The 15702-nt window shown below is 45.6% G+C and overlaps 1 protein-coding gene across 1 annotated transcript; it reads right to left on the minus strand.

Annotated features, from left to right (window-relative positions):
* Positions 1-6686: 6686 nt before the first annotated feature.
* Positions 6687-13774, minus strand: RIIAD1 (regulatory subunit of type II PKA R-subunit domain containing 1). Its single transcript, XM_079958552.1, has 4 exons — positions 13634-13774; positions 10659-10735; positions 9970-10016; positions 6687-7042 (listed from the first exon to the last, which is right to left on the minus strand). Exons 1-4 carry the CDS (start codon positions 13757-13759, stop codon positions 6969-6971), a joined length of 324 nt encoding a protein of 107 aa, XP_079814678.1. The 5' UTR covers positions 13760-13774; the 3' UTR covers positions 6687-6968.
* Between the last annotated feature and the right edge of the window lie 1928 nt (positions 13775-15702).

Here is a 15702-nt window from a genome sequence, read left to right on the forward strand (position 1 = left end):
TCCTAAAGGCCCTGCCCTCCCTGCCCAGGCCCTGCTGTCCCTTGAGCCTGCTATCAAAGCACATCCCTCAAAGAACATGCGTCACAAATAGCAGAGGGTTCATTGGGTATCCAGGCACCAGCTAGATGAACCAAAGAGGAAATGAGGGGGGGGGGGTTTAACTCCGGATCCACGCTGGGCAAGAGTGGACTGAGCAGGGAACCGGCATGCAGCTTAGTTCTACAATTCCCAGAGTAGTTCTGGGAGTTGTAGCTCCATGAGGTGAACTGGGATCTCTGACTAGGGTGCAAAAAGCAGCTCCCAGAATATTTTGGGGGGTAGCCATGACAGTGGTATTGCTGTTTAAAGTAAATGTGGCCTTACTCCCAAGGAAGGCTACTTAGGATAGCATACTTCCTTTTACAAAGGTATACCTTCTAACCCATGGGTAGGCAAACTAAGGCCCGGGGGCCGGATCCGGCCCAATCGCCTTCTAAATGCGGCCCGTGGACGGTCCGGGAATCAGCGTGTTTTTACATGAGTAGAATGTGTGCTTTTATTTAAAATGCATCTCTGGGTTATTTGTGGGGCATAGGAATTCGTTTATTCCCCCCCCCCCTTCAAAATATAGTCCAGCCCCCCACAAGGTCTGAGGGACAGTGGACCGGCCCCCTGCTGAAAAAGTTTGCTGACCCCTGTTCTAACCGTTCGTGGGTACTCTCTAATCCCCAAGCAAATAATTGTTATGGCAAATGAAGTCTTTTTTTTTTTTTTTTTTTTTTTTTTTTTTTTTTATAATGATTTTTATTAATTTTCCACACATAAAATGAAGAACAATGTAACACAGTATTACTTCATAATCATCAATTCATAATCTTTTTTCTTTGACTTCCCCATACCTCCCTATCCCTGCATCCTTGTTTAAAATTCTTTAGCAACCCTTAAGTCCATTATCTTAGTTCTTTTTCATAAATATTTCTTAAGTTTTTTTGTTTACTGCTGCAATTCTTTACTTCTTACCCCCTGACATCTTAACATTCCTCAATTTTACAATTATTTTTAAGATATATCTTGAAGTTCTTCCAGTCCTCTTCCACTGTCTCTTTCCCCTGGTCCCGGATTCTGCCCGTCATCTCAGCCAGTCCCATAAAGTCAATCACCTTTGTTTGCCATTCTTCCAGAGTAGGTAGTTCTTGCGTCTTCCAATACTTTGCCAGTAGAATTCTTGCTGCTGTAGTGGCATACATAAAGAATGTCCTATCCTTCCTTAACACCACTTGGCCCACCATGCCCAAGAGGAAAGCCTCTGGTTTCTTAGGAAAAGTCCACTTAAGGACCTTCTTAATTTCATTATAGATCATTTCCCAGAAAGCTTTAACCTTTGGGCAGGTCCACCAAAGGTGGTAAAAAGTGCCTTCAGTCTCATTACATTTCCAACACTTATTGTTAGGCAGATGATAAATTTTTGCAAGCTTGACTGGGGTCATGTACCACCGGTAGATCATTTTCATAATATTTTCTTTTAAAGCATTACATGCAGTAAATTTAATACCGGTGGTCCATAACTGCTCCCAGTCAGCAAACATAATATCATGACCTATGTCTTGTGCCCATTTAATCATAGCTGATTTCACCGTTTCATCCTGTGTATTCCATTTTAACAGCAAGTTATACATTCTTGATAAATTCTTAGTGTTGGGTTCCAACAATTCTGTTTCTAATTTTGACTTCTCTTTCTGAAATCCTATTTTCCTGTCCTGTTTAAACGTCTCATTTATCTGATGGTAATGCAACCAATCTCGAACCTTAGGTTTTAGTTTCTCATAACTCTGAAGTTTCACCCTTTCACCATCGTATTCTATAATCTCATGATATTTTGGCCATTTAGAATCCATATTAAGCTTTTTTACTTCCCTAGCTTCCATTGGTGACACCCACCTAGGGGTTTTACTTTCCAACAAATCTTTGTATCTAATCCAAACGTTATACAATGCTTTCCTTACAATATGGTTTTTAAAACTTTTATACACCTTTACCTTGTCGTACCATAAATATGCATGCCAACCAAAACTATTGTCATACCCTTCCAGATCCAAAATGTCAGTATTCTCAAGAAGTAGCCAGTGTTTCAACCAGCAGAAAGCTGCTGATTCATAGTAGAGTCTTAAGTCCGGCAGGGCAAACCCCCCTCTATCCTTTGCATCAGTTAAAATCTTGAATTTAATTCTGGGCTTTTTGCCCTGCCAGACAAATTTTGATATATCTTTCTGCCACTTCTTGAAACAGTCCATCTTGTCCACAATCTGCAGCGTCTGGAATAAAAACAGCATTCTAGGCAATACATTCATCTTAATGGTAGCAATTCGGCCTAACAAGGAAAGTTTCAGCCTTGACCATATTTCCAAATCCTTTTTAACTTCTGACCAACATTTTTCATAATTATCCTTAAATAAATTCACATTCTTGGATGTTAAGTTTACCCCCAGGTATTTTACCCTTTTTGTAATTTCCAAACCTGTTTCATTCTGGAAACTCTCTCTTTCTTCCATTGTTAAATTTTTTTCCAACACTTTCGTTTTTTGTCTGTTCAATTTAAAACCTGCTACTCGACCAAATGTTTCAATTAATTCTAATACTCTTTTAGTACTAGTGTCTGGCTGTTGCAAAGTCAATACTAGGTCATCTGCAAATGCTCTTAATTTATAATGTCTAACTCCGACCTGAACTCCTTTAACCAACTGGTCCTTTCTAATCATGTTTAACAAAACCTCCAGGACCGATATAAAGAGCAAAGGGGATATTGGGCAACCCTGTCGTGTACCTTTTTCTATAGGTATTTCTTCTGTTACCACGTTATTTACAATTAATTTGGCCTTTTGTTGAGAGTATATTGCACCTATACCGTTTTCAAAACCTTGTCCTACCCCCATCCCTTGGAGATTCTTTTTCATAAAAGTCCAACAAATGTTGTCGAAGGCTTTCTCCGCGTCCACAAAAATCAAAACTGCTTTCCTGTTAATGTCAACGTCCAGCAGCTCCAAAATGTCTATAATGTTCCTCACATTGTCTGACATATGTCTACCTGGGAGAAAGCCTGTTTGGTCCTTATGAATCTCATCTGCCAACACTCTTTTCAATCTTTTTGCCAAAATGTCTGCAAAAATTTTGTAATCCACATTAAGTAAAGATATAGGGCGGTAGTTTTTAACTTGGTTCTTCTCAGTCTCTGTTTTCGGTATAAGTGAGATGAAAGCCTCTTTCCACGATTCAGGTGCCTTTTTCCCCTTTAAAATTTCATTGCAAACTTCCTTCAATGGTTGTATCAGCCATTCTTTCAGCAATTTGTAGTATTTGGCCGTCAGGCCATCTGGTCCTGGTGATTTTCCCAATTTCATGTTTTGAATGGCACCCTCTATTTCTTGTTCTGTTATTTCCTCATTTAAGATCCTTTTACTTTGTTCTGAGATTTTTGGTAAACCGTATTTTCTGATGAATTCTTCTATTTCTTGCTCGTTGGTTGGCCCTTGTGCGTACAATTTCTTAAAAAAGCTTTGAAAACAATTGTTAATCTCGTTGGGTTTGTGGATAATCTTTCCATCCATTTCTAAACTTGTTACCGTGTTCATTTTCTGCCTTTTTTTCAATTGCCATGACAGAAGTTTCCCACATTTATCCGCTGACTCAAAAGTTTTTTGTCTCATTTGCTTTATCTTCCATTCTATTTGTTGGTTCATAAGTTCCATGTATTGCATCTGATGAAACTTTATTTCTCTCAAAATCTCATGAGACTTTGGTTTAGACCTCAACTTCTTCTCTCCTTCTTTTATTTTTTCTAAAATTTTTTCCTTCTTTTCATTTTGTTGCTTCCTCTTAATAGAATTTTGTTGAATTAGGAAACCTCGCATCACGGCTTTGCTTGCGTCCCAGATTATTCTTTTTTCCACATCTGTTTTCCTGTTGATCTCAAAATAATCTTTTAATGTTTTAAGGGCCTTCTTATGGATCTCTTCATCCTTGAATAGGGTGTCATTCATTCTCCATCTAAAGGAACCAGTTGTTGTTAGTTTCATCTCCATCTTGACCGCATTATGGTCGGAGCACGTTTTTGGGCAGATTTCTACTTTTTTTGTTCTTGACGCCAGACTACTAGAAATCCAAATTTGGTCTATTCTTGTCCATGTCATTTTTGCTTCAGAGAAGAAGGTTCCCTCTCTCTCTAGAGGATTCTTTATTCTCCAAATATCAATCAAGTCCATAGTTTCAGTCATTTCGAAAAAGATCTTTGGTAGTCTCCCTTCTTTTGAAATCACTTGTCTCTGTGCTTTATCCATGTTTGTTGAAACAACTCCGTTCATGTCTCCCATCATTAGGATTTTATAGTCTAAAAAGTCAACTAATGTCTCATGCAACTTCCTAAAGAATTCGGCCTTCCCTTCATTTGGGGCATAAACTCCCACAATTAATATCTTTTCTCCTTGAATTTATATTTCAATTGCCAGGTATCTTCCTTGTTCATCTTTAAATATTAATTTTGGGGCCAACTTTTCCTTTGCATAAATCACCACACCTCTTTTCTTTACTTTGTCTGATGAGATGAATTCTTGACCGAGTCTCTTATTTATTAATAATTTCCTGTGTATCCTGGCAATATGGGTTTCTTGCAAACATATTATGTCTAATTGTTCTTTCTTCAAAATGTGAAAGACCTGTCTTCTTTTCCGAGGAAGGTTCAAACCATTACAGTTCCAACTAAGGAGTTGCAGAGACATTTTGTATTTAGGTAGCTGTTCCTCCAACTGCTCCAAGCTTCTGCTCTTCCTCCGATGGTGGTAGTGAAAGTCCAAATGACAGATTTGCTATATCGGGTGGTTCCCTCTCCTCCACGGTTCCTTTCTGCAAATCCTCCAGATACTTCTCTAGAAATAGTTCTTTGTCCTGAATTGTTTTTATTTTAATCTTCCTTCCATTGAAGTTAAAGGACAATCCTTGTGGAAATTCCCATCTGAATGGTATGGTGTTTTTCTTCAGCAGGTCTACTAAACTCTTGTAATATGTTCTCACCTCTAAAATGTATTTAGGAATGTCCTTAAAAATCTGTATCTGACAATTTTGGATCACCAATGCCTTTTGGTAATGCAAATTCAGTATTCTATCTCTTTCTTCTTTTGATCTCAATGTAATTAAGCAATCCCTTGGTTTTTTGTCCTGCCTTCTGCCCAGTCGAAAGGCTGAAATTATCTCAAGTTCCTCATCTTCCTCCCATTCTTCCCGCCAAAAAGTTATAATGTTCTCTGTGAGAAATTTCACAAGGTTGTCCCCTTCCACTTCAGGCACCAATCTAAATTTTAAATTCTTCTCTTTACGTTGAAGTTCCAGTAAGGAGAGGGCTGCATCATGCTCATTCACTTTTTTAACAATAGGCCCAAATTTTTCCCTTGTCTCTTCAGCTGTTATTTTTGCACTTTCTGCAATCTTTCGTGTTTCTGAATTTTCCTGGATTAATCTATTTATAGAATCTGTGTTCGATGCGACACTAGCCGTATTCACATCCAACCTTGTTGTCAACTCTGTTAATTTTTTAGAGTTCTCTGTCGAAAGTTTTGTCAATGCTTCCAGGGATTGATTTATTTTAAGTAGAGCCTGAGTCATAGGATCCATAGAAGCTGGTGTTTTTTCCTGCACAGCTGCAGTTCCTGATATAGAGGCCCTTTTCTTGTGAGCTTGTTTTGATTTCTGCCTTGTTACTATCTCATCTGTAGGGGCACTCATATCCTCAAGGTCGTTCTCACAGAGTTGATTCCCAACAAGTGCAACAGTTTCAGATAGAGCCCTCTAGAGGGAGCATTCAATTGTATCCAAATGGCAAAGATGGAAAAACAACAAAGAAGCAAGGGAATACAACAGTAGCCAAAAGTTTCCAATATCCAAATTGTAAAGTCTCTATTTTTCTATATGGCCAGAATGCAACAAAGTACATCTAAGGTCCGATAACTTTTTTTGCAAACAAGTCCCCACTTCTCAGAGTTTGACAGACCACGTCCCAGGTGTCTTGTTTGGGCAGCCCGACCCCAGGGATTTGGCAATGGAAGTTCTTAATTTTCCATTAATTTTCCAGCAGATAACAACGTTCCAATCCCTTCCCCCCTTCTCCTGCCAGTCTGGGGGGAGGTTTTAGGTCCGATGTCAGTTTTGACAGCTTAAAAAAATTAGAAAGGTTCCCTTTAAGTGCAGCTTGATTTTCGTTGCTTTATTCCTTCTGCAGTTCCGGGGAGGCAGACTTCCTTAATTTTTGCCTTTCCCGTTTTCAGCCAATTTTATTTTTTTTTAAAAGTCCCGTTACTTTTCCAATCTTACTCACGGGTGTTGTGGTCAAATTCCAATTGCAGGAAGGAATCGGCGCTCTCCGCTCATGGCGACGCGGCTTCACTCCGCTAGCTGGGTGACGACTCTCAGCACCGCGCTTACCCCGATGCCGCTCCGAAGCCTTTAAAAAGGCTCCCTCACAGTACCGGGGGGCGCAAAAGGTGCCCACCGAATCTCCTTTGTTCACAGGCTCCGCGCCTGTGATTTTAGGGGTCCCCCGCTTGCCGTAGCGGGTAAGACCCGAACTAACGGAGCAGTCCTGCCTCGGAGCTCGAGGCTCGGACCGCCATTAAGCGCTGGCGCCGACCGGAAGTCTGTTATGGCAAATGAAGTCAACATCACCCTTGTTTTGGAAGTCCAGCTTTATTCTCTCCCCTCCGGACCCGGAAGAGAAGAGGTTAAATTAAAACACCAAAGAGTAAAAGAGTTGGGTTGTCCGCTCCGCACTCCTGCTCTGAGGAGACCCACTGAAATTGGTGAACGTTGGTTTCAGAGGTTTTCCTCCTGAGCAGAAGCTAGTCGCAAACAACCCATTTCCAGGGGAAGGTCTGTTCATTTGTGATGGGAAGTCCAAAAGCGAAGAGTTTGCATTTTCCTCCAAGAGGGGCCCGAGTGCGAGGCATCGCTTAGACGGCCTCGTTGAGTTTCTCCATCATCTGCTGCTGGATCTTCTTGGGGAGTTCCGGGTTGGTGAAGTAGTCTGGCAGGAGAGGACGAAGGAAGACGAGATGGTTAGCCAAAGGGAGAGGGAAGCTGGGTGCCGCTAACAGATTTATTGCATCTCTGAGGTGCACCGAGGACCTTCAAGGCGTCCTCAAGAATTCAAGGGCATATCCCAGCCAAGCAAAAGCACTGTGTGGCTGTGGAAGGGAAGCGTTGCCTGGGGAGACTCTCGGGGGCCAGACAGAGAGGTCTGGAGGGCCGCACCTGGCTCCTGACGTTCCCCACCCTTTGCCCTAGAGGGCACATCCCAGCCAGAGAAAAACAAGCAAGGAATCTGTGGGGCAGGGCTGGTGAGGGACGTGGCCTGGCGAGAGCTCCCCGAGGGCCAGGGAGAGTGGTTTGGGGGCCGCATTGAGCCCCCAGGCACACCTGGTGCTGATCTGCCTGCCTCATCCATTCATCCTCCATAAAAGCAAAAGGACGCAGAGTAGAAAGGGACAGCAAGGCTTCCTGTTCTCTTTCCACCCACCCCAGCCATGATTGAATGGCCACATCTGTACTACGGGGTGTTCTCTTTGTCACAGACTTGACAGCAAAGAGTATTACAGGCACTGGCCATTCCTGTGCGCCACTCCCAGTGCCAGAGCATCAGCGGTGATGGACTGGGATTCGGACTTGCAGGCTGAACCTGAGGAATCCCAGCCTGTACAGGATTCCCTGCCTCCAGAACCAGCTGAGCTGGGGCCTGAGCCTGAAGGGTCCTCACCTGTGCTGGATCCTCAGGTGCAGGTACCAGCTGAGTCTGCTCTGGCCCCTGAGGTGATGGAGGACCCATTGCCTGCAGGTGCTCCACTCTCAGCCCCGTCAGAGGAATCTGAGTTTGCCTCTGGGTCCGGTAACCCTCCAGCCTCTCCTGGGCTGCAGAGGCTCGGGGCAGAGAGCGGAGGGAACTAAGTTACTGCAGGAGGAGTGCTCGCCTCCAGGCCAGGAGAGGTGAGTCACCTGTGGACTGGGACCGCCCTATGCCTCGGGGCAGATAAAAGCCAGCCAGCCCCAGTCCCAAGATGTGGGAGCAATATTGTTGGTAGCCAGTTCCTGCCTGCACCTTGTCCTGCTGGATCTCCTGACCTCGCCCGACTCCCTGCCTTGGACCCAGCTTCAGCTTTGACGGACGGCCTCAACCTTGGACTGGACTCAGACTATGCCTCACAGAAACCCAGGGGACCAGCCCATCAGCCCTTGTTGGAATGACTTCGGTTTATATTCCTTCTGCAAGCCGTGTCTCCCTCCTGATATTTGATTTCTGACGGGGCTGGGTTGTTAGTTGGGCGCCCCATGCGCTTTGAGAGCCCCCTTCCTCTTTCAAAAACTTGATTTTTCAGGTGGGTCCTGCGTCGTCGTGAGGGAAAGGCACTCCAGGGGAAACTGTGGCTCCTGACCTGTTCTTGGGACTACAGTTTCCATCAGTCCTGTGGTTGGGGCTGGTGGGAACTGGAATCCAGCAGCCTTCAGAGGGCCACGGGTTGGGTTCCCTGAAGGGAGAACAGTGCTGGTCACTCTTAGCTAAATTTTGACTGGACGTTCTCGAAAGGGAAAAGCAGGGACGCTGATTTACAAGGGACAGGAATCGGGAAGGTGGGACCCTCCTTGGTACACGGCAGAAGCTCAAGCGGACATCGTCTCCGCGCAGAAACATTCAGGTGCGCTTGGTTCTTGTCAGGTGTGCGTGCAGGAGCCGGGCCCTCTGACCAGGACTGGGGCCTTCCTAAGTTTGTTCTGTAGAGGCAAGGTGTGGCCGCACAGGTGAGGCCAATTAGTAACTCACAGCACCTGATGGCAAGTGCTGGGAAGGGATATACAGTGGTGCCTCGCAAGACGAACAGAATCCGTTCCGCGAGTCTCTTCGTCTAGCGGTTTTTTCGTCTTGCAAAGCAAGCCCATTGACAGCTTAGCGGATTAGCGCTATTAGCGGTTTAGCGGCTTTTAGTGGCTTATCAGCTTAGTGGGTAAGCGGATAAGCGGCTTAGCGGCTTAGAAAAAGGGGGGGAAAGGAAAAAAACCCCGCAGGAACTCGCAAGACATTTTCGTCTTGCGAAGCAAGCCCATAGGAAATTCATTTTGCGAAGCACCTCCAAAACGGAAAACTCTTTCGTCTAGCGGGTTTTCCGTCTTGCGAGGCATTCGTCTTGCGGGGCACCACTGTAAGGTCAGCATTTCCCTTCGGCTCTTGGCCACAGCAACACATTCCCTGCCTTGCTGCGTTTGGCTCCTTCACTCCTTGATCCTCGGACCCTTGACTCGCGACTCCTTGCTTCCTGACCCTCGGACTCCTAACTTTGTGACTCCTTGCTTCCTGACCCTTGAACCCTTGACTTCTTGACTCCTGGGCTCTCTGAAACCTCGGACTCTTGACTTCCTGACTCCTGGCTTCTGGACCCCCCGTTCCTGCTCCCACCCCGCCATCTTGCCCCCGGTCCCGATGTCCCCAGCCAGGGAACCGGACCGGGACAGTTCTCTCCCCTGCACAGTTGAAATGTCTGTGAGCGTTCCGTGACACCCAGTGCCATCTGACATAAACTGGTCCTGCCAGCTGTGGAGGTAATGGCCAGCGGCGGACTCCACAATCTTTTGCACGGGTGTTGCACGCATGAGGCCAGGGATGGGGGGAGGACACCTACGGGTGCCCAGCGGTGAGGGGGTGCCGGGAGTCCCAGCAGCCTCCAGAGGGCTGCAGGTACTCCATCGCCAGACGCTGCTGTGCTACCTGCTCTTAATAGCATAGGAAGCATTTGCAGGATCAGGCCATCGGCCCTTCTGTTTGAACATCCTGAGTGCAACCAGATGCCTGCGGGAAACCTGTGTGATTTGAGCGCAAGAAAATACTCCCCTCCAGTTCCTTCCAACAACTGGTATGTGAAAAAGTAAAATCTCTCAATATTTAAGGCTAGGAAATGGAACTCTTACCAGCAGCAAACTCTCGTATATTATTTGGTCTTTGCAGCAGAACTTCCCTGGAAACATGGAGCAGGGAGGAGGGGGAGAGAGGTGGACAGGAAAAAAAAAGACTTTTAAAAGGGAGTTTTTTAAGCAGTTGATTGTGTGTCCCGTCCCCCCCCCCCCTGCTTTCTCCTCTCTGTTGATTTTGTAAGTCCTTGTCAAAGGTACGCAAGACAAATTGGTAAATCACTCTTTCTTTATTGGGAATCGATAAGCCAATTAGCAACTGGGGAGAAACATTTAATTTACATCTGCATTCACCTTTTGGGGGTGTGTGTGTGATGGAGTTTTATATTAAAAACAAGAAACAAGAACGTACAACCGTCACAGGGCCGAGGAAATATTTATAACAATTAAGAAGACCTCTTCGTAATTACAACAGTTCCTTCATTGGGAATCGATAAAGCAATTAGCAAGGCAGCTAGGAAAGCTAGGTGGGGGGTGGGGGGAAATTGCCAAACTTTTTTCCGTCAGGGTGAACTGCAGCCTCGCAAGAAATACCCTGGGCACCTTGTAAATTAAAAGAACTTTTTCAGTGAAATGGTGGGTCGCCAGCTGATTCTTCCAAGGCTGATCCACACACACACACACACACACACACACACACACACACACACACCGCTGCCGCCGCCAATCTTAGAAGTCGAAAAACTTACCTGAGAAATCCCGACAGCAGCATTTCCACTTCCTTGTGCGCACGAAGGTATTTCTCATTAGCGATCCTGGTGTTTATCTGGGGGGAGGAAAGGGTCGTGAAGAAGCTAAGATCTGAGCATCTAAGCACATTTGTCCTGACTTGGAGGCGAGGTTTTTTCTCAGTTCCAAATCTTATTGCAGGCTACGGCTAAAAGCCTGGTAGCTGCTGAAGGAGACTGTTCGCAACCCATTTCTCGCAGGCCAGTGTTTCCCAGTTGTCGGTGTTTATACTACATTTTTTTAGATTTGCCTTGAGAGAGTCTTTGAACCTCTTTCGTTGACCACCAGCATTACGCTTTCCATTTTTAAGTTGGGAATAGAGTAGTTGCTTTGGAAGACAATCATCAGGCATCCGCACAACATGACCAGCGCAACGAAGTTGATGTTGAAGAATCAGTGGGAGGTAACTTACTACAGAGTGACGCAGGTGGCGCTGTGGGTTAAAGCCTCAGCGCCTAGGGCTTGCCGATCGAAAGGTCGGCAGTTCGAATCCCTGCGGCGGGGTGCGCTCCCGCTGCTCGGTCCCAGCGCCTGCCAACCTAGCAGTTCGAAAGCACCTCCGGGTGCAAGTAGATAAATAGGGACCGCTTACCAGCGGGAAGGTAAACGGCGTTTCCGTGTGCGGCTCTGGCTCGCCAGAGCAGCGATGTCACGCTGGCCACGTGACCCGGAAGTGTCTCCGGACAGCGCTGGCCCCTGGCCTCTTAAGTGAGATGGGCGCACAACCCCAGAGTCTGTCAAGACTGGCCCGTACGGGCAGGGGTACCTTTACCTTTTACCTTTAACTTACTACAGCCCCATTAGCCCCAAGCATGGCCAGCGGCCAAGGGGGTGTTCAGCAATGTACTCCGACTCCAATGCCCATCAGCGCCCAGCCAGCAGAGCCAATGGTCAGGGACGATGGTGCTTGTAGTCCGCATGAGCCATTTTAGTAATACATTCCTTAAAGGGAAGAATATGGGTAGGGGATAGACTACCCAGAAAATCAGGACCACAGGGATCCTCCCCACCCACTCCGATAATAATATAGACACCTTTAGCTTGCAGAGAGGCCCATTAAAATGTACAACAAAGATCCATGTGACACCTTTAAAGACTAGCAGATTTATTGTGGCATAAACGTTCGCGGACTGGATGCGCCTGATGTGCTGGGCTCCAGTCCATGAAACTGTCTGCCACAATAAATCTGTTTTGTCTTGATGGTGCCACGGCGCTCCTCTTTCCCCCTGTGTTGGCTGAATCGAGACGTAACTCCAGGCTACCCTCTCGGGGACGTGTCACAGTTAAAATACGGCCTCGGTTAGCTTTTATGGTGGTTGTGGTTGTTTTGTTTTATTTTATTAAATTTATATCCCACCCTTCCTCCCAGAGGAGCCCAGGGCAACAACTGCACAAACGAGAAAGCAATTAAAATATCTCAAAACAATCCCGATGCAGTTGCAAACCGGGGAGGGCGTCTACTTAAAAGGATGGCGATGATTTCTTAATTTACGAATCTGCTTTTACATTCATGTCTCAAGGCGATTTGCCGTCGTATCATTAAAAAAAGAGAGAGAGAGAGTTTTGAAGATGGTAAGCAAAGAAAAGCCAAAGCAGAGATCTTTTTATCCAGTTTGGAAATAAAATAAAAATGTATTCGATTGTTTCCGGAAAGTACAGGTAATGGTTGCTTGTCGTATCTCAGCAGCAGCCATGTAGCAGCACAGCCCAACCTGCAAAGATCACCATTAATTGCAGGCAAGTGTTTTGAGTGCAAAATAAGTACCTCTGAGCATGTGTAGAGTGCTGATGAGCACTTGCAGCCAGCCCCCCCCCCCCGAGAGCTATTTCCTCTGTGAGCAGGCCTAGTCCTCTTTAAAACTCATCCAAGTTTGCAGCCATCACTAACGCCAGCCCCAGAGGCTCGCCCAAAATGGACAAATACTGGAAGCTTTTGCACTGGAAAAATAAAGTCAATCCCGCTCCAAACTGCGCCATCACATAAAAAAAGACAAAAGATGATAGATGATAGATAGATAGATGTAGATAGAGATAGATAGATAGATAGATAGATAGATAGATAGATAGATGATAGATAGATAGATGATAGATAGATAGATAGATAGATAGATAGATAGATAGATAGATGATAGATAGATAGATATAGAGATAGATAGATAGATAGATAGATAGATAGATAGATGATGATAGATGTAGATAGATAGATAGATAGATAGATAGATAGATAGATGATAGATAGATAGATAGATAGATAGATAGATAGATAGATTAGAGAGAGAGAGAGAGAGATAAGATAGATGATTAGATAGATAGATAGATAGATAGATAGATAGATAGATAGATAGATAGATGGATGATAGATGGATGATAGATAGATAGATAGATAGATAGATAGATAGATAGATAGATAGATATAGATAGATAGATAGATAGATAGATAGATAGATAGATAGATAGAGATAGATAGATAGATAGATAGATAGATAGATAGATAGATAGATATTAGAGAGAGAGAATAGACAGACAGACAGAGAGAGAGAACAACAAAAAGAAGCCAACGCGAAGCAGGCAGTTATTTAAAACTCTGTTCTGAAAGAAACAGGTTTAATAATAGTAATCATAATCATAACCACAATGTGATTATGCTAAGCAACTTCTCCAGGGGGCTGTGACTTTTGCACATCCCAAAACTAAACTGCCTATTTCCCCGTGCTCCCCATCTTCGCACCTTTCATCTGCTTTATTTCTTGCCCAGCTGCCTTATGGCATCCTCTACAAACCCGCTTTGCCCCTCCCGAAGCACAAGAGAAGCCCCTTTGAGGGAGTGTGAACCAGACTCCCAGCATGCCTTGGGAAAGCGGAGCCACAGTGCCGAGCTTTGTGGGTCTTTTCTAAGGGACCCCCCATACACCCCCCTCTCCTCCCCTTGACCCACCTTGAAGTGGGAGAGCTTGATCTGCTGCTCTGGGTTGAGGGCCCCCCAGTCCTGGCCTTGCAGGCCGGACTCCAAGTCCACCATGTCACGGAGCGCCATGCTCAGGCAGGCGGCTGGCGTTGCCATGGGGACAGAGACACACAGAGACGCATGCCAGGATCCCTGCCAGATTTCTCGGGAAGCAGGCACTCTATATCTCTCTCTCTCTCTCTCCCTCCTTCTCCTTCTCCTTCCTTCCTTCCTTTCATCTCTCTCTCTCCCCCCCTTCTCCTTCTCCTTTCTTTCTTCCTTCCATCTCTCTCTCTCTCTCTCCCCTTCTCCTTCCTTCCTTCCTTCCTTCCTTCCTTCCTTCCTTCCTTCCTTCCATATCTCTCTCTCTCTCTCTCTCTCTCTCTCTCTCCTTCTCATCCTTTCTTCCTCCTTCCATCTCTCTCTCTCCCCCCTTCTCCTTCTCCTTCCGTCCATCCATCCATCCATCCATCCATCCATCCATCTCTCTCTCTCTCCCCCCTTCTCCTCCTCCTTTCTTTCTTCCTTCCATCTCTCTCTCTCTACCCCCTTCTCCTTCCTTCCTTCCTTCCTTCCTTCCTTCCTTCCTTCCTTCCTTCCTTCCTTCCTTCCTTCCTTCCTTCTTTCAGGGTATGCGCTGTATATACCTCAGGCAGTAAATGCAGTTTCAATAATATACCCTCTCTATATGGGAGAATCCACAAAAGAGAACCTAGAGAGAGAGAGAGAAATCCTAGACCCCAGATTTCCTGGGCTTCTTAACCACCAATTGATTGCAGACAGGGGAAATTATTCTTTATTTAGTAATATTTACCGTATTTTTCGCTCCATAAGATACACTTTTTTCTTCCTAAAAAGTAAGGGGAAGTGTCTGTGCGTCTTATGGAGCGAATGTGTGGTCCCTGGAGCCAAATTGTCCAGGGGCAAAAAGCAGATCATGCTCTCTTTTTTTAAAGAGGGAAGTGGGTGTTGAAACAAAGCCGCTGATCGGCAAGCGATCGGAAGTGAGATAAGGGACGCTAGCAATAAAGGAGGCTACCTGGGAGGGGGAGGTAAAGACAGCAAACTTGCAAAGGGGGGAAACAGGAAGACGAAAGCAACGAGGAGAGAAATTAGAAGAAAAGGAAGGGCAAAAAACTGCTCCAGCTAAGGAAAAGACGCTAAGGCAAACAAGAGGGAAGGGAATGTTGAAAGGAAACAGCTGATCGGTGGGATCGGGAGAGAGATAATGGAGGCTAGCAGAGGCTGCCTGGGAGGGGGTAGATAAAAACCCATGGATCCTCAGGATTTTTGCATTGGGTCACCCCAAATTCACCATCAGATCACATAGCATGTCCATGGCTACAGCCTGCACCAAAAAAAATCACGCATCCGCTGTTGCGTGAGGCTGCAATGGCACAAAAACGTGGTTACAAATCACGGATCCACATGGATTCTCGGGATTTTTGCATTGGGCTACCCCAAACTCACCGTCAAATCACATGTCTGTGGCCACAGCATGAACTACAAAAGTCATACATCCACTGTTTCGTTCAGAATATTTTTTTTCTTCTTTTCCTGCTCTAAAAACTAGGTGCGTCTTATGGTCAGGTGCATCTTACGGAGCGAAAAATATGGCATTTCATTTATATCCCACCTTTCTTCCAAGGAGCTCAAGGTGTGCCATACCTGACTCTCTCTCCCACTTCCTTGCCCATTCTGCACTCACACAACCACCTTGTGAGGCAGCTGAGGTTGAGAGATGACGAAGGGTAAGAAAGTCGACAAATAAATAAGGTGAAGAAGTAAACATGATCAGCAGAGCTGGCACAAGCGCTGTGCCTTTAACACAGGCAGGAATTCTTCAGGTGCAGTTGGGGGGGGGGAGAGAACTTCACCAGTTGGATTTCTGCCTGAATGTGCAGCTGGGAAAGGCACGTGAGCCTCCAGGGTGTTGGGCAGGCACTGCCAGTTAGTGTTTTGACCCGTGAGTTTATCTTAAGCCTCCCCAGCCCTCAGGGCCTTGGCAGCCTCCCAGTCCTATCGGAAGCCTCTTTCGTTTCGCTGTGCGGTTGTATAAA

This window comes from Podarcis cretensis (genome assembly GCF_951804945.1).
Source record: "Podarcis cretensis genome assembly, chromosome: 16".
NCBI classification, from domain to species: Eukaryota; Metazoa; Chordata; class Lepidosauria; order Squamata; family Lacertidae; genus Podarcis; species Podarcis cretensis.

What these genes read in the sequence shown, in the direction of transcription:
- RIIAD1 (XM_079958552.1), bottom strand. Translation starts at nt 13,759, where the DNA reads ATGGCAACGCCAGCCGCCTGCCTGAGCATGGCGCTCCGTGACATGGTG. An exon ending in TCAAGCTCTCCCACTTCAAG is followed by an intron (nt 10,736 to 13,633) that starts GTGGGTCAAGGG and finishes TCCTCCCCCCAG; the next exon opens with ATAAACACCAGGATCGCTAA. An exon ending in CTGCTGTCGGGATTTCTCAG is followed by an intron (nt 10,017 to 10,658) that starts GTAAGTTTTTCG and finishes CCATGTTTCCAG; the next exon opens with GGAAGTTCTGCTGCAAAGAC.